A 20983-nucleotide genomic window follows, 5' to 3' on the forward strand; every position below is an offset into this window, starting at 1 on the left:
AGTAGTCACTCTCAGATTTAATTAGCCCGATAAAACTCAATCTAAATAGGACTCAAGAAGCCAAGACTTGACACGACCCAACCCGACCCAAAAAATGCTAAAGCTTGACACCTCGTCAATTTTAGTGTAGTCTGTAGTGTGAACTGTGAACTGTGACTAGTGTCCAACTAAACCCTTTTTCTGGTTTTAACGATTATCACTCTCTTCAAACCACGAAAACCTTCATTTCTCCTCAACAATGGCGGCCTCTTCACTGCGCAAAGCTCTCACAGCAAAACCAAGCTCACCCCTTTTTCAACTCTCCTCCTTCTCCACCACCACTCTCTCTCCTCCCTTCTCCTCATTTCGCGCAGCTCAATCCTCCATTGTTACAGAATCAAACCCCACCAAAATCGCCGACATTCTCCTCTCTCAATCCTCCTTCTCCGCCTTCACTCGTTACCGCCCCATCTACCCTTATGCCGTCCGCAAGCTTGCCCGCGCCAATCGCTGCGACCTCGTTGAAACCATCGTCAAAGATCACCTTTCCAAGAGGAAGAAGGTTACTGAAGGTTTCGTGCTTCGATTCATCATGCTTTACTCTGAAGCTGGTATGACTGACTCTGCTCTTCGTTTGTTTTATGATTATGGTCCTCAATTTCATGCTAGTGAAAAACCCTTTTGTGCAATTCTTACTGCCTTGTTGAATAATTCGAAATTTGATGAGTTTCATGAGGTTTTTGATTGTGGTGCTGAGAAAATGTCGGTTTCGCCGAGTGTTAAGGCGTATAATTTGAAATTGAGGGCGTATTGTGAGGAGGGGAAGGTGGGTTTGGCGGAGGAATTGTTGGTGGGGAAGATGGAGGAGGAGTTTAGGGTTTTGCCCGATATTCATTCGTATAATGTGATGTTGGGGGCTTATTTGAAGGGGAAGGATTGGGGGAAGTTTGATGAGATGTTAAAGGAGGTTTTAAGGAGGGGTTTAGAGAGTAATGTGACTACTTATAAGCATATGATTGTGAGGTTGTGTAAGGATAAGCAGTGTGCTCGAGCGATGGAGTTGTTGAATGAGATGGCGGTTAAAGGTGTAAAGCCGAATGCTGCTTGTTATAATTGGGTTATTTATGGGTTCTGTAGATTAGGAGCTTTGGATTCGGCTAAAATGGGTTTGGAGAGGATGATAGGTGATGGGCATGTTGCACCGTCTTCATTGACATATTATACTTTGTTTAGGCATTTGGTGCAAGGTGGAGAGTTTCTTTCAGCATTGGATACGTGTAAGGTGATTTTGAAGAGCAAATGGGTGCCTCCATTTGAGGCAATGGAAGGTCTAGTTAAGGGTTTGCTTGAAATTTCGAAGAAAAAGGAGGCGTGTAAGGTGGTTAAGAAGATGAAGAAAAGGCTACGGGGACCTGCTTTGGTCTCATGGGGGAAGATTGAAGCTGCTATTCCCTGGTAGGCTTGTATTATGTTGAAAGTCCAAAGTGTATTCGATGATATCCACTTTGAGAAGGATGGTGCATTGGAACAATGGTACGCACACGACTTCATCAGGTGCTGCCTCTACCTGTCTAGGTTGAGCATTTTGTCAAATTATCTTTAGCTTCTTCTATTCTAGATTATCTATTGTTGTTGAGCCTGTGCTCATTAACTTATAGCTTGATACTCTTTTACGTCCTTATTTGAGATGTGGACATGGTTAGTTATTTTAGTAAAATTGATTGCTTATGTCCATAGAAGTAATATTAAAGTAAGACTTTTCTTTCTTTATCAATTGAAACAACCGAGATCACCAATGTGGGGAGCAAGTGAGTTGTATCAATGAATTTTAGATTGCAATTTGTTCAAGTCATTTTTGTAGGCCAATATGTAGAATTTTTCAAGCATAAGTTGATGCCTATACTTCTTATAATTCTATAATGGTAATTTGGTATTTGATTAAGTTTTTGCATATTAAATCTTCTTATAAAGCTAATGATTCAATAAGTAATTACTAACGACTCTGTACTAGGTTAAGCCAGTGGTTTTGCTTTGTTGTGTCATTGACAAGCTGAGAAGAGCTAATTTGTCAGTCGCAAAGTATTAAAATTTTGCTAGTGATTAGCTAACTTAGTTGTATACGTGATAGGTTGAGAACTCCAAATTCACTACTTCAAATACTAGAAATGTTATTGCGGGTAGTTAGTTAGCCCTGTTTTCATATTCTGGAAGAGTATAATCCTATGTATGTTGTCTGGCACTGATACATTTTTTTAGCCTTGTCAAGGACTTGAACTTTATCATAAGTTAGTAGATATCATGTGTCCTTAAAATGTTAATTAGTCATCAAGTTTAATCAAGAAGTAAGGGCTAAGAATCTCTTTTCCTGGATCAATAGAACTGCTGGTGGTGTCGACCCAAGCTGATTCCCAGAGTGATTAAGGATGAAAACGCTCAAACATCTGTCAAATCAATCGTGGTCAGCAATCTCAGCACAGCATTTAGGGACAGGCTAGAAAAATAAGTGATTGCAATTTCCTACTGTTACTGGAGTATGGTACTAGATGTGGTGAACCAAACTGCAATCAAGTCAGCCGGCAAAAACAGATAGAGCAGAACAACCCATAAGATAAGGGTGAGAAATAAGGAAACACTGAAAGTTGGGTTCAGACTTCAGAGAAGTCTGAACTCTGAAGTCCAAGGTTAGCACTTAACAGAGAGTTTAGTGATGACAAATAGCTAGCAATATGTTTACTAATATGTTTAAATTGTTTTGAAGATATAGGAACTAAACCAAGTTGCTTGTTGCAAACTAATTTTACCATCTTAGAGGTAAAACATGGTGCAAAATTTGAATTATAGTGTTGCATCAGTTACATATCAGATCCAATGGTTTTGAGTCTTATTTTTATTTATTTATTTGAGACTAATTCGTAGTATGTAATAGTATGACTGAAGAACTTCAGTTAGTGTTTTTTCTTTTTTTTTTTTTTCCTTACTAATTTTAATTCAGTTAGGGAACATTAATTTCCAGATCTATCCAGAGTAGAATCTTTAATATATGGTGATGAAACTGGCTTATTCTAAATGATTTGTTTAATCATGAGTAAAGCAAATCATAATTGCTGGTGGAATAAAAGTTTTTACGAATGCATTGGTTGTGTATCTGAGACATCTGAAAGGAGAAGCACGAGGCAACGCTAAGAGCATGTTCTTCTGTGAATCCCAACTTTTGCAGTCAAGGCTCTTTGAACTCTTAGCATACTCTACGCTTGCTCATAGAGCATAATGGAAGTCATTTTGTCTCCATAAATCATATGCTAGCAGCACTGTAATGAAATAGTAATATTTAGAATTGCTGCTTGAGATGCAATTATATGCACTTCATGCTACCCTTAGTTATTTTTGGTTTTGTGTCATCACTCGTTGATGCCTGCTTGAATTATTGAGCATGTAATTAAAATCTAGCTCCAATTTGTTAAAATTATCTTTGGCTATCCTGTGATGATGTTGACAATCTTTCTACACCATTTTTGTTTGAATCTGAAATTTTTTAGTGTTATTCTTGTTCTCAAAATAAGGAATATTAGTATTGAGAATGGTACATGGCTAAATTCCCTGCCCTACCAATGTCTTGAAAGAATGATAATAGAGAAGATAAAGACTTGGAGAGCTTGGGAGAAGTTGGGGTGGTGTCCAAGAGCTGTTTCCCTTCGCTGCGGTACTTGTCCCTTTATTAATTTTTCATTTTGAGGACTATGTTTTTCTAGAGCATTGGAGCATGTCACTGCCTTAGAGGAGCTAAGCTTAAGCAGCTGTTATGATCTTAGGCCATCAGAAGAGAGAGATAATGGCATAGGGATTTTTCCATGGACTTTATTACTCCCTCCACACCTTGAATATGCAGTATGTTCTACAACTGGTGAGTTTACCCAACTGGATGCTGTTCTTGTCCTCCCTTCAAACCCTTGAATATGCAGTATGTTCTACAACTGGTGAGTTTATTACTCCCTCCACACCTTGAATATGCAGTATGTTCTACAACTGGTGAGTTTACCCAACTGGATGCTGTTCTTGTCCTCCCTTCAAATCCTTTCTATTACTGATTGCAACTGACTGGAATCAATGCTGAATTGGATGCCCAAACTCGTTTTGCTCAGGGAACTGTGTTTCCAACTACTTGGTAAGTTTGGAGAGAAGATGCCAAAAAGATCCCCTTGTAGAGGACGGGCCTTGTATTCACACATGCCGAAGATTGATTTTTAGTTTTTTACAGTAATTCAGCCTCATAATACTTTTGGATCCTGCTAGTAGTAGTGAGCAAAAGTTGCAGACTGGTGTTTGTCAAATTATTGTACTGAACTTCAATATTTGATTTCTGACTACAAAATTTTGTACTGTCAAACCTCTTAAAACGTTGGGACCATTGTATTCATGTCTTTTCATAAATCTGTATCAAGTTCTGTTATTGATTGGCTGTATTTATAAACTGTCTGGAGTAGTCCATACAATTTTATCATTCCTTGAGTCTCTTCCATCTTTCCCTTAGTTTTCTGCGCCAGAATTTTTTTGCTTTTGAGTGTTGATATTTTAGTTAAGTTTTCTGCTGTAATTTTGAGGAAGTAATTCCAAATTTTCAATAACAACCTCGAAGAATGCTTATCTGTTGGAGCACCAGTTCTATGCATTAAGTAATCATTATAGCAAGCATGAAATTATAGCATGTCATGCACAGTTCGGGAGCTTGAATCAAATGCAGCAGCTGCAAGAGAATTACTACTTTATTGCTGCTTTGCTGATCGCTTTATTACTTGAACTAAACCCAAACCTTGACACCTCAAATGGCCTCCTTGTCAGGAGTTAGGACAGGAAGACTTTCCAGCTTCTCCAAAACTAGCACTTTCCAGCTTCTCCAAGAATGATCTCCTTTGATCTGCCACCAATCGGGGATCTCATGGAGGGAATAAACCTCTATATACAGGAATCCTATTATTGCTCTTCCCATCTATTATCTGCCTCTAAAGTAGCGCATCACCATGGTGTCCAGGTTACATCTGTATATGTTTTTACATTCTCACAATCTCCTTCCTATGAAGTCTTGGTTAACCAATTTAATAGTTTTGATCATGTTCATTCAATTATATGAACCACCTTTATTTGATCATGTTCATTCTATTATATGAACCAGCTTTATTTGATCTTTGATCAAGCTTGTTCACGAGCATAGTGGTTTATGTACAACTATTACTTTGTGCTTGAAGTTAGAAACATTAAATTATGTGATTTTGTATTTTCCTTCTACGTACTTGATATATTTCATTGCACTGTGGAGGTTGAGAGTTGAGGCAGTCGATTTTTTTGGAAGCTCTGTTCAATACTTTAACCTTTATAAGAGCAAGGTGAATCTTCTTATTCTTTATTTTCATTGGCTTCTTTCTATACATTACTATTTAGCACATTCAGCTGTATATAAGCAGTCAAGCAGTTAGATACTTCTGATTTCGGTTGTTGGACTCTTCTATTAATGGGTAAACTCTTCTCAATAGTGATAGATTGTTATTTTCTTATGATATATCATTTTAATTTTTAATATTTTTTTTATATATTAAATTGCCTTTCTGGAAATGGAATTTGCCATCTTGGAGAAATTACTGATCAAAGGGCACTCGCTGCACTCTACATGCAATTGCTTAGAGGAAGATTACGACATAACACGAATACGAGTGTCTTGAAAGTGATGGGATTGATCAATCTTTGCTAGACAACTTTGAGGTAAGGTTACCTATCTTTCTGTTGTCTTTTCCTGTCAATAATGGGATTCCTATGTAATATTTATTTATGACAAGGCAACTTGAATGAACTGATGTTTGTCTTCGTAATGACATGTTGCAATGTACTTTTGGTAAATTTTATCTGATTGCTCGTCATTCTCCAATAATGCTATCTTAATGGAGCTATTTTCTTATACTTTCGTAAGAAATTAAAGCACCTTTATTCATAAAAGAACTGTAAATTCCGTGCTTATCATTGTTTTGTCCCACTTTGTAAAGGCCATTGCGTAGGAAAGCATGTCTGAGACGACTGATCATATAAAAGCCACACCATACTCGGAAAATGACAGTTTTGTTCTGTTAAACTTGTGAATTTTCCTCTGTGCGTACTGCGTAGCATATTGATCTAAGCTCTTTACACATGCATGCGCGTACACTCGGGTGAAGGATTAAAAAAAAAAATGACAGTGTCCTGTGCTAGCTAGTGAGTACCTTGATGACAGTGTTCCCTCCCATTCTAAGTATTTGATGTTTTTCTTAATTTTGCCATTATTATTATTATTACGAGTAGAGAATTTGAAATTAAAGTTTAACTTCAACTTAAATAGCAAATACGCCCAACATTTAAAAATGGAGGGAGTATTGTTTATACATTCGTTATGTTTTCTTTAAATTTCTTGTTTTGCTTATAGAATGCACTCTTTCTTAACTTTATTTGTGAATTGTGTGCAGTTATGATATACTATAAAATATGTCCAATTGATTATGAAATTGCCATTTTAAAACATCGTTTGTTCATTGTTAAGTTATTGCCTAATGTCCTGGTTGACTTTTTCAATTGTAAGACTGTCAGATGCTTATAATGGTGGTCTGCACATCTATGAAAAATATTCGTAGGGTAGATGAAGATCTAGATCGGTATATTTTAGCGATTTCTTGGTATTCAGTTAAAATGCATTGATATTATAAATGACATATGAAGTATATATTATAGTCTTGTTAGAGTAGACACCTACTTTGAAATCGAGGCATTCTGTAGTACGAGAGTATATATAAAAAGGTAATATAGGGCGGGATTTAATAAGAGGATGTATCATTGCTTAAAATTTCTTAATACCAAGTCCTAACTACTGCAAGTTCGTATTGTATAACAAGTATATTGTCATTTGGAGTAACATTTATAGAAATTACCAAAGTTACAAGTGAAACAGCAAATACCTCCTTAAGGATCTGAATACTGCAACACATACAATGTGCTATAAATAAATACGCGATTGGTCTGCTTTGTTAATCTCGGGGATCATTGAAGAGCTCCTCTATAATTGGACATTGATACATCATTATCACTAGGATACAGTATCATAAAAATGTGAACATTGTAAAGTGGGTGGGTCGTAATGCCCTACTAACCTTTAATAATTTTAGTACTTTTAAGTTAATGTATATAATTATAGACCCAGTAGCGTAACAGTTTTTGTAATTACAGCTTAAATAATTATAAAATGAATATCACGAAGAAGGATTTGTTAAGACTTTTGACTGATTCATGCATTCTTCTTCATAATCCCTGATCTGTGTGAGATGGCAGACAGGGACATTTATGATTAATACTCCCTATGATCTTATATACTATTTATATACGTATTAGATGACTGTTTGAAGTCTTTCTTTTATATAAAACTCAGGAAAAAAAAAAAACTACGTAAGTGGGTAGTTGCATATTTGTACCTGTTTAACATATGCATATTTTTATGCTACTTAATTATGTCCCTAGTATACATGTACTTGTATAGAGATAAACAAATTGTACAAGTTCTTTCTTGGAAGTAAATAAATCTTCTTATTTGTTGCTTCCTGCATTTATCACAGGAGTGTATGTGATTTATTTTTCAATTGCTGAATCTGTTTCTACTTCTCTGTTCTGTCTGTTAACATGGCCGAACAAGACTGTCAGAGTGACACAAATAAGGCGGCACCACTGTCTGCAGAAGAGGGGATCAAGGGGAGTCAGATTCCTGATATAGACGAACAAGATGATGGGAGTGACTCAAAGAAAGAGGCACCACTATCCGTGGAAGAAGTGATCGAGGGGAGTCTTGGACGGATGAATTGCAGTCAGATGGTGCAAGCCTTCCTTGCATCAGTTCTTCCAATGTTTGACAACCAACAGACATTTATCAGTGTCTTCACAGATGCTCAACCAAAATGGCATTGCATAAGTGATAATCGAATAGGAGGTAGTTGCACCAGCAGCTCTAACATCTGTAACCTTTCGAAGAGTGAGTGGGCTTGGACTGGGAATAAGCACAACACAATCATATCAGACTGGGATCTCCAATGTGCCAGCTCTTTCATTAAGGGTTTACCTGCAACTTCTTTCTTCATGGGTTGCTTGTTGGGTGGATATGTGCTTGCCTCCCTTGGTGATTCATCTCTTGGGCGAAAGAACCTTCTCTGTCTCTCCTGCTTGGTTATGTCACTAGCTTCATTTGCCTCGGCCTTTTCTCCTAACATCTGGGTTTACTCTGTACTCCGCTTCATTGCTGGTGTTGGCCGTGTCTCCATTACCATTTCTTCTTTTGTCCTTCTGTCGGAGAGGGTTGGCAAACGGTGGAGAGGCCAAATTGTTATGATCGGTTTCCTCTTCTTAACAATGGGATTGTTATCCTTGTCGGCTTTAGCTTACTTGACTCGAAATTCCTCATGGAGTACCCTTTATCTCTGCACTTCCATACCTGGTTTCGTATGCTCCATATTAATTCATTTCTTCCTATGTGAATCTCCTAGATGGCTCTTCATGATGGGACGTCCAATGGAAGCCGTAAATGTACTGAAAAGTATCGGCTCCCTGGATGATCATACCAGCTCAATGTTACCAAACATTCTAGAATTCAATCAAGGTATTCCTAACAATAACGGGAAGAATCCTTTTTCTTCAATGAAGATTTTAGTCAAGAAAAGATGGGCTATTCGAAGGTTGATAGTAGCTATGGTACTTAGTTTCGGTGTTGGAATGATGTATTTCGGTATGTTGTTGGGTGTCGGAGGCTTGGGTCTCAACATATACTTGAGCTCAACATTCAATGCCCTACTATTCCTTTCATCATGCTTGCTAACATTCCTCTTCTGGATCCCAAGATGCAACCGGAGGAGTTCAGTGCTAGGATTCTGCACGATTAGTGGTGCTGCCGGTATAATTTCCATTACATTCGGTCATCATCACAAGGGTGTACATGTTGGATTAGAACTGATAGCCCTATTTTGTGCTTGTATGGTGTTTAATATCTTGTTCATGTATGTTGTGGAGTTGTTTCCAACTTGCATCAGGAACACAGCAGCCTCACTGTCGAGGCAAGCACTGCTCTTGGCGTCTGTCTTTGTCCCGGTGTTGGTAGTCATAGGGAGGAGCAATCAACTCTTCTCTCATGCAGTCTTTGGTGTGACCATTCTTCTTTGCGGCCTTTTGGTCATATCTTTGCCCGAAACAAAGGGTAAGGTGCTATGTGATAGTATGGAAGAGCAGGAAGCCCAAGACAAGGATGTTGCTTGCGTGCCAAAGTTATGATTGTAAACTTAAGCTAGACTAATGATCATGAACAAATTTATTTGTTGGTAATTCCGAATTCGTCGTCCTCTTGTTACCTACAAGCTCTCCAATGGTCTTGTGAATATAAATTTGGGGTGAAAACTTCATGTAGATTTCATCCAAGACTTGGCAAAGCTAAGTTAAATGTGTCCAATGTGTATTAATATTTAATAATATGAGATGATGTGCGTGGTCATTTATTTGGTGAATTGAATCTTGTTAATTGTCTTTGTTTTTGACTTGAAATCACTTCACAACTGTTAATCTTTGATGTATTGAGAACTAATAAGGATGGACTATGATCTCCTACTAATTAGCTCCTTGATTCTATCCATGATTATTGTTGTATATAATTTCCACATTATTCTCTCTTAATTTCCTCCCTATTCCTAACCTTGTAATCTTTTGTTACCTTTCTTAGTTGCTAATCACTAACATTGTAATAGTATATATACTGGTCACATATGTCAATAAAATATTATCACTTCTTCTTGGTCACATGTATGTACTTTAGTTGATCATGTTCATTGATGCTCACCTTTCTCATTGTCGAAGTCTCTCATAGCCTCATAGTGCTCCAAATTGTGCAATCTAGTTATCATTTGAGTCTTCCGTTCTTGGGTGTGACATCCAATTGTTCGTTATATTGAATTTTTTTTTTTGAAATATTAATAAGATGAATGCTAGTTGACATTTGTTTGTCATTTGAGTTTCTATAATCATTTAAAATAATTATACTTTTTCAACTACATCTTTCGAAAAGGAAAGATGTCTACTATTATCATTTACAATCATTGAAAAATGCAAATAAAATCAATAATTTTTTAAAAAATAATTCGGATAAACTTGTATATAGCACAAATACAAACTAGTATAGACTTTGTATACATACCAAGGTTATTTTTCAAACTTTAAATAACCTTTTAAAATTCTTAATCCTTTGTACAAATTTAATATGCTTAACTCTAAGTATATCCGAGAACAAGATAGAAATCATACAATTGTACATTCCTTCAATTTGAAAAAGGAAAAATTACGTTGTGTTCTTTTGCAAGTTCGATAATGTCTTTGCGTTGGTACATTTTATTAAGCCCTCTATAATACGGTGTACTTCGTAGAGAGTACTCGTATTTAACAACTCAATACTCGTGTACGAACGGTACAAAACTTAAATGAGAATGAATTTCGACCATTGATATCGATTTATATCTGATGGTTGACATTATATACGTGTCACTAATCCTTCTCCTATGTTTTCATTTTTTCCCCATTGAGCTTTTCACTTCTACGCTTCAACCTCTCTCTATCTCTCTCCTCCATTGAAGCGTACTCTGAGTTCTCCATTTAATCGTACTCTGAATCTTCTCCCCTCCATTGAACAAGTTTCTGAGGTAAAGTGTTTTTATTTTTTATTTTTTATTTTTTCAATTATCTAATATAAATTTCACCATCTAGGGTTTAATTTCACTTTCCTTCATTTGATTGTCAGTTTAGTCAATTTAGGGTTCTTCTTAGGCGGATTACTTAAGTATTGGCTATAATTACTGAAACTATGAAATTTATAACGATCGATTTTGTTTCTATAGTTTGTTATGTATAATTTACGTTGTTGATTGAAAGATACGATTTTTATGTGATTTTTAAGACTAATTTGATAATTGAGTCAAGTTTGGTTGCTGATGAGTTGCATTTTTCGACTCTAATCGATCCCAGAACCATGCTTGGGTTTTGAGGCTCTTTGGGTTCACGCTGAGCCTATTCGGGCTCAGCTCGGCTCGGCTCAAAGGTTTAGCAGCGTACATTTGAACCCCTCGAGCCTGTTTTGAAATAGTTGTTACATTGGCCACTTTGCCACACCATGGTTTGGGATATGACATCAAACTTTGAATTTTATTTACCACAAATGCCTTTATATTGTACTCTAGTACCCCTGAAACAATGCCGAAATTGTCCGTTGGTGTGCTATTATGAAATGGTTTAAATAAAGACTTGTGTGAAAGGGGAGGAATAAACCATCCTAGAAATTAGAAGAGGAGTGACAATGTTTTTTCTGGACAAGAGGAGTATGTCTTAAATGTATTCTTAAATTGTGGTCGAAGTTTGTGAGCGTTGACTGCTAAAGTCAAATGTGGCCTGATTGTTCTATTTTTACGAACAGGGCTTGATGCTTGTTGCTTTGGTGGCATTTTGAATGAATATTGGAGCTTAATGGCAAACTATTTGGGCAAAGGCGTTCCCACAAATGGGTCTATCTATGTTTGTAACTTACCTGAAGGGACTGATGATAACATGTTGGCTGAATTCTTTGGCACCATTGGATTGATTAAGGTAGGGAGAATTGTTATATTGTGATGAATCTGATGATGCATGTTGTATCCTCCATAATACCAGGATTAGGTTTGCAACATTTAGCTCGTTTAACCATAGAAATTTTAATCTTATATATATTTTTCTGGGGTGATCTTCATTGCAGAAAGATAAAAGAACTGGTCAACCGAAGATATGGTTATACCATGATAAGGTGACAAACGAACCAAAGGGTGATGCAACAATCACCTATGAAGATCCACATGCTGCAGCAGCTGCTGTCGAATGGTTCAATAATAAAGAGTTTCATGGAAATGTAATTGGTGTATTTATAGCACAGTCCAAGAATAAGGGTGATGCAGTGGAGGCAGGTATACCTGCTGCTGCCCCCGCCGCTGTCCCTGGTGATTTTATTGAACCCATTGGAGATGTGGTGGACCTGAATGGGGCTGGAGGAAGAGGTAGAGGGCGGGGTGATGCTTCTGGAAAAGCATGGCAACAGGATGGTGATTGGATGTGTCCAAATACAAGGTCTGTGATGTGAGATTGGTGAGCAGCTCTTTCTTGCTCCTTTTACGTGCTTATTGTTTGCTACTACTCTAGCACTACAAAGTTTCTTACATTTAGTGTATTAACAGTTGTACCAATGTGAATTTCGCTTTTCGTGGTGTTTGCAATCGATGTGGAACTGCCCGGCCAGCTGGTGCCTCTGGTGGTGCTGGGGGTGGTGGTAGAGGAAGAGGTCGTGGAGCTACTGATGCTGCAGGTCATGCACGAGCTGCAACTGGTCCAACAGCTGGACTATTTGGTCCAAATGACTGGTCTTGTCCCATGTAAGGCTGGATTGCTTGCAATAAGACTTTTTATACCCATTTTCATCTTGATAGTATCAAAATAATTGTTGTGTTCTGATAATTATAGCTTGTTTGCTCCTAGAATGCTCATCTTTATGGAGCATCACAATTGTATGTGGGTGATGCTCCCTTGATGTCTTTTCAATGACTTTTGTTATTACTTAACACCCCCTCCCCCTTCAATTTAAAAAGAAAAAAAAAAGAAGGTATGGCGTGTAGCATGCAGTGCAAGTTATCTGATTCCCTGATGTTGCAGGTGTGCTAATATTAATTGGGCAAAACGTACAAAGTGCAACATTTGCAACACTAACAAACCTGGTATCAGTGAGGGTGGTGTAAGGTATGTTACTGTAAGCTTTGTTTTCTAATGGTCAAATATAAATTTGATTACTGTTCCATACTTTCTCAAATTTCAGCTTAAATGTTTAAAGAATCTCCGGTATTCATAGGGTAACTTGTGCGTATTTAGTACTCCCTAGAGTCTTAGTTATCTTATGTGTTTGATTCAGTTGTGTTATCTGTGTATATAAACTTTGCATGACATTGAATAATTGTAGGCTATAAACTCAAGCTCATTTAATGACACAGATACATATTATCATGTCTGCCTTTTTTGTGCTGAGTTTGCGTGTTCTTGATTGAGTTCTAATTTGTAGACCAAGAGCTGAAAGTTCTTGAATTTTAAAACCATTTTTACTTAGAAAATTGTTAAATGACGGATTACAATTTTTTAGCTAGTACCTATTCAATTTATTATTTCAACTGGTACCTTAACATAGCATTTTTTTTAAATTCAGCACCCTGATTCTAATATCGGGTGAGAAAGTTAAATTTTGGGTGATTGACTCTCTTTTTGCATTATTTTCATGCGTTGTTTCCTCAACTAGCACACGTTCTCTCTTTCCTTATGCTGAAAGGATCTATTCATCTTTCTTTCTCCTTGAGTTTTCCCTTTTTTTGTTCCTCTTTCCATTCGCTTTCATTACTTCCCACCCCACCGTGCTCACCATCTCTCCATCTCTCAAATTGTTATTGTTCACTTTTCTGGTTCTTTGTCACTTTCTTGCTTATACAATATGCAATAGTGTTAGGAATATGTGGAAGCAAAGCATTTATCCCATAAAACAAATGATTTGGACTTACAAATTAATATAATGCTAATTTGTGGACTTTAACGCACAAGTCCGACAGCAGAAGCCAAAATATTCCCAAGAACTAACTCCTCCCATCGTTATCAATAACATATTACTACCAAAAGCTGATTTTCCCTCCATCTTTTTTACTGTTTCATTTGGAATTTTGCACTATTATGTTTTGAAGGGCCCTGATTTTAGCTCCTCAATTCGTTCCATTTTCGACATATCCTTTAACAAAGCAGTTTGGGAGGTCAACATCTCTTTTCATTGGTTGGTCACGTCCTTCTCCCAGTCTACCATTCTATCATCAACCTTGTTCTATAATTATTAATCCAATTAATTAGAAAACATTTATAAGATTTAGCTAAAAATAAAGATGAAGATGCAGATTTTGATCTTGGGAGACATAGTTTCTTTCCCAATAACCAATTTATTCCACTGCAACTAAAGACCCAAATGATTAATGAAAAACAAAGGTGGAAAAAAAAAATTTGAAATTAAATGATTCTTATGTGTAGATTAAAGTTTTTGATTTGTATGAAAACTTAACCAAATGTTCTCCATTTCCTTGTTAATAACCACAAAGCCCCAATAATGTGCAAATAAGACCCATATATGGAGAAATGTTAAGACAAAGAAAGAGGATGATAAGAACAAAATTAAATTGGGTTAGATAGAAGAAAGTGGGTGCTAGCGAGTAGCGAGATGTGGGTGAAATTTTTTAGTTGCAACACATGCAAAAAAGGCTGGAAAATAGGAGTCAATGAAAGTTTGATTTCTCATTTGGAATTAAAAGAGGGGGGGGGGGGGGGGGGGGAGGGATTACCTTACAAACGGGATTCCAAATAATGAGCATCTATCAATTATTCTTTGTTCTGTCAATTGCGAAATTTTTTAGTTGCGACACATGCAAAAAGGGATGGAAAATAGGAGTCAATGAAAGTTGGATTTCTCATTTGGAATCAAAAGGAGGGGGGAGGATTACCTCACAAACGGGTTTCCTAATTATGACCATTTGTCAATTATTCTTTGTTTTGTCAATTGTGATCTTTTGAGTATTTTCCATTAGTCCCGTTAGAGGATCCTCAATTAATTGGGAATTGGATAGGTTTACAAGAGTGTGCCTCCAAAGGTCCAAGCTTTGGTGGTTTGGTACATATGCTAAATCTATCTGATTTTATTTGCAAGTGAGAGTGGGACAGCTTGGAGTTGTTACTTTCTTCATCAAAATGTAACTGCGTAGAGCTATACACTTGGATGAAGCTTGGGTGAAACCAAGTGGAGGTCCGAACCGACTGATGTTGATGAATCAGCGGATGAGTTGTGGTTAGGGGTGAAATGCCACTCGAACCCAGAGCAAACATTCTTTTGTTTAATGGGATAGCTGGGAGTTAATTTTGTTGTTGTTGTTGCATTAGTATGCAAAGCATAGTTTGGGTTTGTGTTTTGGTCACTGAGAAAGTATCTCCTTTCTGATTCAGTTCATTTCTTCACATAAATATCTTTTATTGGTTCAGTAATGCCAGATTTTCAGTTTAGGGATTCACATTTCATTTACAATGCTGCAAATAACAGGCTTATTAAGCATATTTTGAATTTTTTTGTACTTGTTTAATGAGCCTTGAGAAAAAGTGGATTGTAAAAAATGCTCTAGTATTTTGTGTAGAGGCCACGTTTATTGAATATAGTGAAATCACTTACCATATACTTATTGATGATTTCCAGGGGAGGACGTGCTGGTGGCTACAAGGAACTTGACGAGGAAGAGTTAGAAGAGACAAAGCGACGCCGGCGTGAAGCTGCAGAAGTGAGAAAATTTATCTGCTTACCATAGCTTTTTAACTTTTAAGAATCTTTTGTATTGTTTATTCTGAGTTTATTGTTGCATTTTTTAGGATGATGGAGAGCTGTATGATGAGTTTGGTAATCTCAAGAAAAAGTTCCGTGCAAAAACTCATGAAGCTGACACAGGAAAGGTGCTTCCAGGAGCAGGGCGTGCAGGATGGGAAACTGAGGAACTAGGTATTTTTTGTTATCATCTCTAAGTAATTGTTCTGTGAAGCGCTTGTTTGTTAATTTCTGGATGTCACATTTTCTGAGTATGGCATTGTCTTCTGTTTAGAGAGAATGCAATGTGTTGTCATATGTTATTCAATGTTACATATAAATTAGTAACTTTGGTTTTAGACTTTTAGGATGTTTATGACATTGAGGGTGAGGTATCAATCATTTTCCCATCTTTTTAAACTCAATTTTGCTGCTGATCACTATGGCATGTGAATTTTATTTGTAGCTTACACACCAGGTCTATATATTCGACTGGTGTGAGTGTCACTGGGTTGCTACAGTGGTTTGGGTTTGACCATGTTGTTTTGGTTGTGAATTTGTGATACGACGTAGTAGATTGCAATTTTACTATTTTACACGGTACACTAATGTTTTGCCTACTTTTGCAAGATGAAAGTACACTAGTATAACCTGTTACTTATTACAATGAAGATGACCAATTGGTTGTTTAGCTTTAATTAAGATGGGATTTGTATTACTTAGTTTTAGTTTAATTATTACAATGAAGTTAGGAAGAAGATGGTTGAGAGTGATTAGTGCTTTGGGGATTGAGGGAAATATGGTGTTGGATAGGGTGGAGTGGAGGGAGAAAATTTGTGAGAAGTGTCATGATTTAGTATAAATATATACTATTTGTTTAGATAATTTTAGTATTTTAATTATTTGCTCAACTCGTGTTTTGCATACTTTTACTTATTTCCTTTGCTAATGTTTTCTCAATTATGTCTTTACTCACACGTTTTTCCTCTCTTTTTAAACTCCTTACCACTCTTTGAAACTCTCGTAAATTTTAATTGTATACTCTTTTTGTTATTCACTTTACACACTTATTTCCAACTTTTATTCAAATGATGATTATTTTGATATGCTCTTTTCCCATTTCAAACAGTTCCTTATGATAACTCATGTTAAGCACTAAGGCTTTGTTGTTTTTGTTGTAGTAGAAGTTGGGCAAATACTCTACTAAGTTTAAACCCCCTAGTCAGCCTGCTCACTGCTGTCATTCTGGATATGAGGATAGTATTAATTAGATGTCTTCTGAAGTTGTGAATAAAAAAAAATTCAAAAACCTTCAGATGTTCACTACTTGCTAATATATATTTGTATGTGCTCAATTTCAAAGCATACAAACAAATTCTTAGGTTTCATCTAAATTGTGGTCTGGCTCTGTTACAGTGGTTTTAATCTTTACCATGATTTATGAGATTGTATCTTCCATTCTCATCTTGGTCTTCTACACATTGATTCATTGCTTGTTTAGAAATTAACAATTAGGTTATATTTATAAATTATTTTCACACTTCCAATTCCTTAAGTCCTAAAAAGACAATTAACTTTTTAAATTATGACAAGTTTTTGAGTTTTGTGTATTGCCTATTCAGCCATTATCACCTGTTATTAAAGGCATAACATGTATTGAAACTATTGAGATTCACTTGTTACACCTTACACCCATTATAGCCACTACAAATATTTATTTCTTCACAAATACAGCTGGAAAATGTGTTTGGAAAACAAAAAAAATATTTGATTAGAATCTTAAAAATGATTCAAATCTAAAAATGTTCAAAAAGTGCCACCATTCTATGGGTGCGAGTGATGTTAGTTTGACAGGAGAGCCCACTATTACTAAGACTGCCTTAGTGATGGTCCAATTGTTGCAAAGAACTGATTGACTGATAGCTGTAATGACAATCCAACTGTTGCAAAGAAGAAACTTATTTGTAACTAAATTAAGTGATGTGCTCTGTTGTGTGCTTGCATGCTGTCTCTATCTTTCATTCTATTGATTGGTTTGACTGGTAAGAATGTGGATTTACTCCTAAAACAGGGTTTACTGTTAGTTTGCTTTTTTAAAACGTTTTTTCTCAAAAAAATAAAATAAAATAAAAAATTGAAAATTGAAAATTATATCACATTGTTGCATATCTTGATATAATTATCGAAGAATAACGTGTGTGTTAACTGAAAAGCATCCTTCCTCTGACATGTATTGAACATTTATTTCTTGAAAGCTAATGGTTGTGTGAAGTTAAAAGCAATACCCTCATACTATGGTGATTTTTCTTTAGTCCTTCAAGAGACTACAATTAGCAGCATAGGTTAGTATGGCCCATATCCAATGCAGTAGGATTTTTAATAAGGAGAGAAACTTTTATGCTATGTAGTTTTTCTGAAACTTTTCAATGATCACTATAAGTAACTACCTCTCATACTCAGATTGTTAGTTTTTGTGGGAATCTTTCACTATATGCATGATTTTCTACATGTAACATATTGATAAACTTAACCCTGCCCTGGCAATTATCAGTTTCCTATGATTTTACATCATTGGGTACATTTGTGATTGTTGCATCATATGTGGTGCTCTGCAAGATCAATGATAGTTGCTGGCCGTACAGTACTTTGACACGAGCTTATATACAATTTTTCCTTTAAACTTGTGCAGAATTTCCTCTCATTGATTTCAATATTGTTTGCTTAAATGTAAATTGATGGAGTTGAAAATCTAATTTGATTTCAGGTGTAGCTGACAGAGACCGTGAGAGGAGCAGAGATAGGGGGAGAGATCATGATGACAGAGACAGTAGGAGCAGAGAGCGTGATAGTAGGGATCGGCACCGAAGCAGAAGCAAAGAGAGGGATAGAGGAAGGGACTATCGGGACAGAGACTATGATTATGATAGGGACCGAGATTACAGCAGAGACAGGGATCGTTATAGATACCGATAACATTATTAGCTGATTGATCACACTTTATGATTCTGGTTGGTTTAACATGAAACCAAAGCTTGCACTGGTTTGCATATGCCATAGCTCGCTATAGGTAGAAACTTTACTTGCTTATTGGATTTCTTATGGATGTTTGCTATGTGGAAACCCAAGTTGACAAATCACATTGTTTTTGACGTGGTCATTCGATCTGTTTTTGCATCATGATGTGATGTCATTTTTTGTTTGGGGGGTGGGGAGGAATTGAAGACGGGAAAAAGTCCTATTGAATGTATGGATTGAATTAGTGGTTTATTTTCCTTTATTGTATGCACCCCATTTTCTTTGTGTATAAAATTTGGTAGGTTAGTGTCAAAAGTGAGCCGTAAAACCTTTGCCAAATGCAAATCTCCGCGTGACCGCGCATGGTGTATAAACATAATCAATGGAATGATCGAGATGGAATTGAACTGGACCGAAACCTAAATTCCCTGTATTATTAAACTCTAGAATTGCAGTTCTAGTTTAGTTTTGAACTTAAGTTTACTTAGCGCCGCTCGTTTGTTTGTTTTTTTTTTTTTTTTTTAAGTAACAAGTTGGTAGGTTTGTTAATACCCAAAACCCCGTAATCTTATAATCCTTGCATGAATATTGATTAGATCTTTTTTGGAGGGATAGGTGGGCTTCGAAAGAGCCTCTGATTGAGTTAGCTGACCCTATTCCACCTGCTGATCTTCAAGGAGCCACAGTAAACGAATTCTGGGATTCGAATACAGGTTGGAGACTTGAATTATTTGCTGAATTTCTGCCTAACAGTGTGCTGGAAGAATTGGCCTCTTTCGAGGTTGTTGAGGATGAGAGTGCTGTAGATGAAGTTTTCTGGAATGGGGCTGCTTCTGGAGGGTTTACAATTAGTTCTGCTATTGATATAATTCGGAATAATTCTCCCATCAGCACTGAGTTGAGGCAAGCTTGGAAATGTGTGTGGAAAACGCCAGTGCCTCAAAGGATTCGTATGTTTATTTGGCTTGTGATGCACGATAGAATTATGTCTAATATGAATAGATTCTTGCGCAAGCTAACTAGTGATCCAAGGTGCAAGGTGTGTGGAATGGCAGTGGAAGACACGAATCACATTTTGAGAGAATGCCCTGTAGCTACTGCAATTTGGATGAAGCTTGGAGTAGGTGTCTCTAGCTTGGATGCAGATATGTCCTGTAATGATTGGATTTTATTTAACATAGGGACTACCTCTTCTGAGGTGGGTGAGCAGCGTGCTATTGTATTTGCTTTAACCATATGGTGGCTTTGGCGATGGAGGAATGAAAGAGTGTTTGCGAGAGAGGCTAACATTCCCATTGATCAGATTGCTTTTCTCATGGCTAGGGTGGGTGATGTGAAGCGTGCCTTGGATAGACCTTTGGGAAGGAGTTCTGCTGGAATTGCTAAGCGCAAAGAGGTGTTTATTCGTTGGGAAGTTCCTAGAGTTGGGAGGGTCAAACTCAATACGGATGGGGCCTCGAAAGGTAACCCCGGCAGAGCTGGAGCTGGTGGGTTGATTCGTGGTTTTGATGGGGAAATACTCCAGGTTTATGCTTCTCATTGTGGTGTGTGCTCGAATACTAAGGCTGAGTTGTTAGGGGTACTTCGAGGACTTGCGGGGCATCGAAGGGTACAATTGGCGGTTGATTCGGAGGTAGTGGTTCGGTTTTTGGTGGAGGATTGCCCTCCACACTCTCCATATATTCATCTTATTCGTAAGTGTAAATCTCCTGTTTTGTGTCAAGGTTGGGAAGTGACGATGAGTCATTGCTATAGGGAAGCCAATCGAGCAGCTGATTGGTTGGCAAACTATGGTGTCAACTCTGATCAAAAGCTAGTGATCTTTGAGGCGATCCCTTCGGATCTTCGGGCCGTTTTATTGGAGGACTTGTGTGGAGTTGCTCGTGCGAGGCTTGTTCCAAGGGATAAGGCTTAGCTGAGTTGTGTTCGAGTAGTTTTGGATTTCGTTTTGTTTTCTTTTTCTGTCTTGTTTGTGTTTTTCCCTTTTGTTTTTGTTTTTGTTTAGTTGTCTTCTTTGGGGCTTGCCCCTCACTTGCACCAAAAAAAAAAAAAAAAAAAAAAAATGATTAGATCTTATAGTTTTTTTTTTTCTTTGGACTACTGATTTAAATTTTCATTCATTATTCTATATTGGGCTTTTTTTTGCCCCTCTTTTTTCTTGCTTGATTTGTGTACGATAAGTTGATAAGTGGTGGCTAATAAATTGGTTACCTTTTTTATCTGTGTTATGATGTGGCATACTTATTGAAAAGGGAGTGTTGAGAGTTTGCTCATTATTGAAAAATATATTTAAGGGGTGTAAATGAGCTGAGCCGAGTATCTTGTTCATCCTTAAGTTCATTTAACTTAAGCAAGTCTGAGCACAGTCCCGAGCTTTTATGTGAGCTTAAAAATCTATTTAGTTCATATACTCCATCCGTCCCAAAAAGAACGACCCATTTGGCCAAAACTTTGTCCCAAAAAGAATGACCCATTTGCATTAAAACACCACCAATTTGCAACAATATTTGTGCAAAATTAGCTTCCCCA

At 36.9% G+C, this 20983-nt stretch overlaps 2 protein-coding genes and 1 pseudogene across 5 annotated transcripts; all 3 read left to right on the forward strand.

The window, feature by feature from the left end:
• Positions 1 to 158: 158 nt before the first annotated feature.
• LOC145559360 (small ribosomal subunit protein mL103 (rPPR7)-like) lies at positions 159 to 4439 on the forward strand. Its single transcript, XM_081620783.1, has 2 exons — positions 159 to 1533; positions 2357 to 4439. The coding sequence occupies exon 1, from the start codon at positions 239 to 241 to the stop codon at positions 1436 to 1438; it is 1200 nt and encodes a 399-aa protein (XP_081476909.1). The 5' UTR covers positions 159 to 238; the 3' UTR covers positions 1439 to 1533; positions 2357 to 4439.
• A 2648-nt stretch (positions 4440 to 7087) lies between these two features.
• On the forward strand, positions 7088 to 9524 carry LOC145558224 (organic cation/carnitine transporter 3 pseudogene; annotated as a pseudogene).
• Positions 9525 to 10552: 1028 nt separating this feature from the next.
• Positions 10553 to 20675, forward strand: LOC145558225 (transcription initiation factor TFIID subunit 15-like). 4 transcript variants are annotated; one of them, XR_014092400.1, is made up of 9 exons: positions 10553 to 10706; positions 11474 to 11643; positions 11789 to 12153; positions 12261 to 12455; positions 12733 to 12816; positions 15338 to 15419; positions 15508 to 15634; positions 18204 to 18506; positions 19070 to 20675. XR_014092400.1 is itself a non-coding variant. In XM_081619382.1 (8 exons), exons 2-8 carry the CDS (start codon positions 11524 to 11526, stop codon positions 18410 to 18412), a joined length of 1182 nt encoding a protein of 393 aa, XP_081475508.1. In that variant the 5' UTR covers positions 10553 to 10706; positions 11474 to 11523; the 3' UTR covers positions 18413 to 18619. The 4 variants fall into 4 exon arrangements, 1 of the variants encoding a protein (XP_081475508.1); XR_014092401.1 differs by having other exon boundaries at positions 19132 to 19145; XR_014092399.1 differs by lacking the exon at positions 19070 to 20675 and adding an exon at positions 19051 to 19068.
• The last annotated feature ends 308 nt before the right edge of the window (positions 20676 to 20983 follow it).

The sequence above is a fragment of the Chenopodium album genome, chromosome 9 (assembly GCF_948465745.1).
Source record: "Chenopodium album chromosome 9, dcCheAlbu1.1, whole genome shotgun sequence".
In the NCBI taxonomy this organism is placed as follows: domain Eukaryota; kingdom Viridiplantae; phylum Streptophyta; class Magnoliopsida; order Caryophyllales; family Amaranthaceae; genus Chenopodium; species Chenopodium album.

Bases quoted from the DNA above. Each gene is read 5' to 3' on its own strand.
- LOC145559360 (XM_081620783.1), top strand. From the start codon at position 239: ATGGCGGCCTCTTCACTGCGCAAAGCTCTCACAGCAAAACCAAGCTCA.
- LOC145558225 (XM_081619382.1), top strand. From the start codon at position 11,524: ATGGCAAACTATTTGGGCAAAGGCGTTCCCACAAATGGGTCTATCTAT. The intron at 12,154-12,260 runs GTCTGTGATGTG...GTGTATTAACAG, and splicing joins TGGATGTGTCCAAATACAAG to TTGTACCAATGTGAATTTCG. The intron at 12,456-12,732 runs GTAAGGCTGGAT...CTGATGTTGCAG, and splicing joins AATGACTGGTCTTGTCCCAT to GTGTGCTAATATTAATTGGG.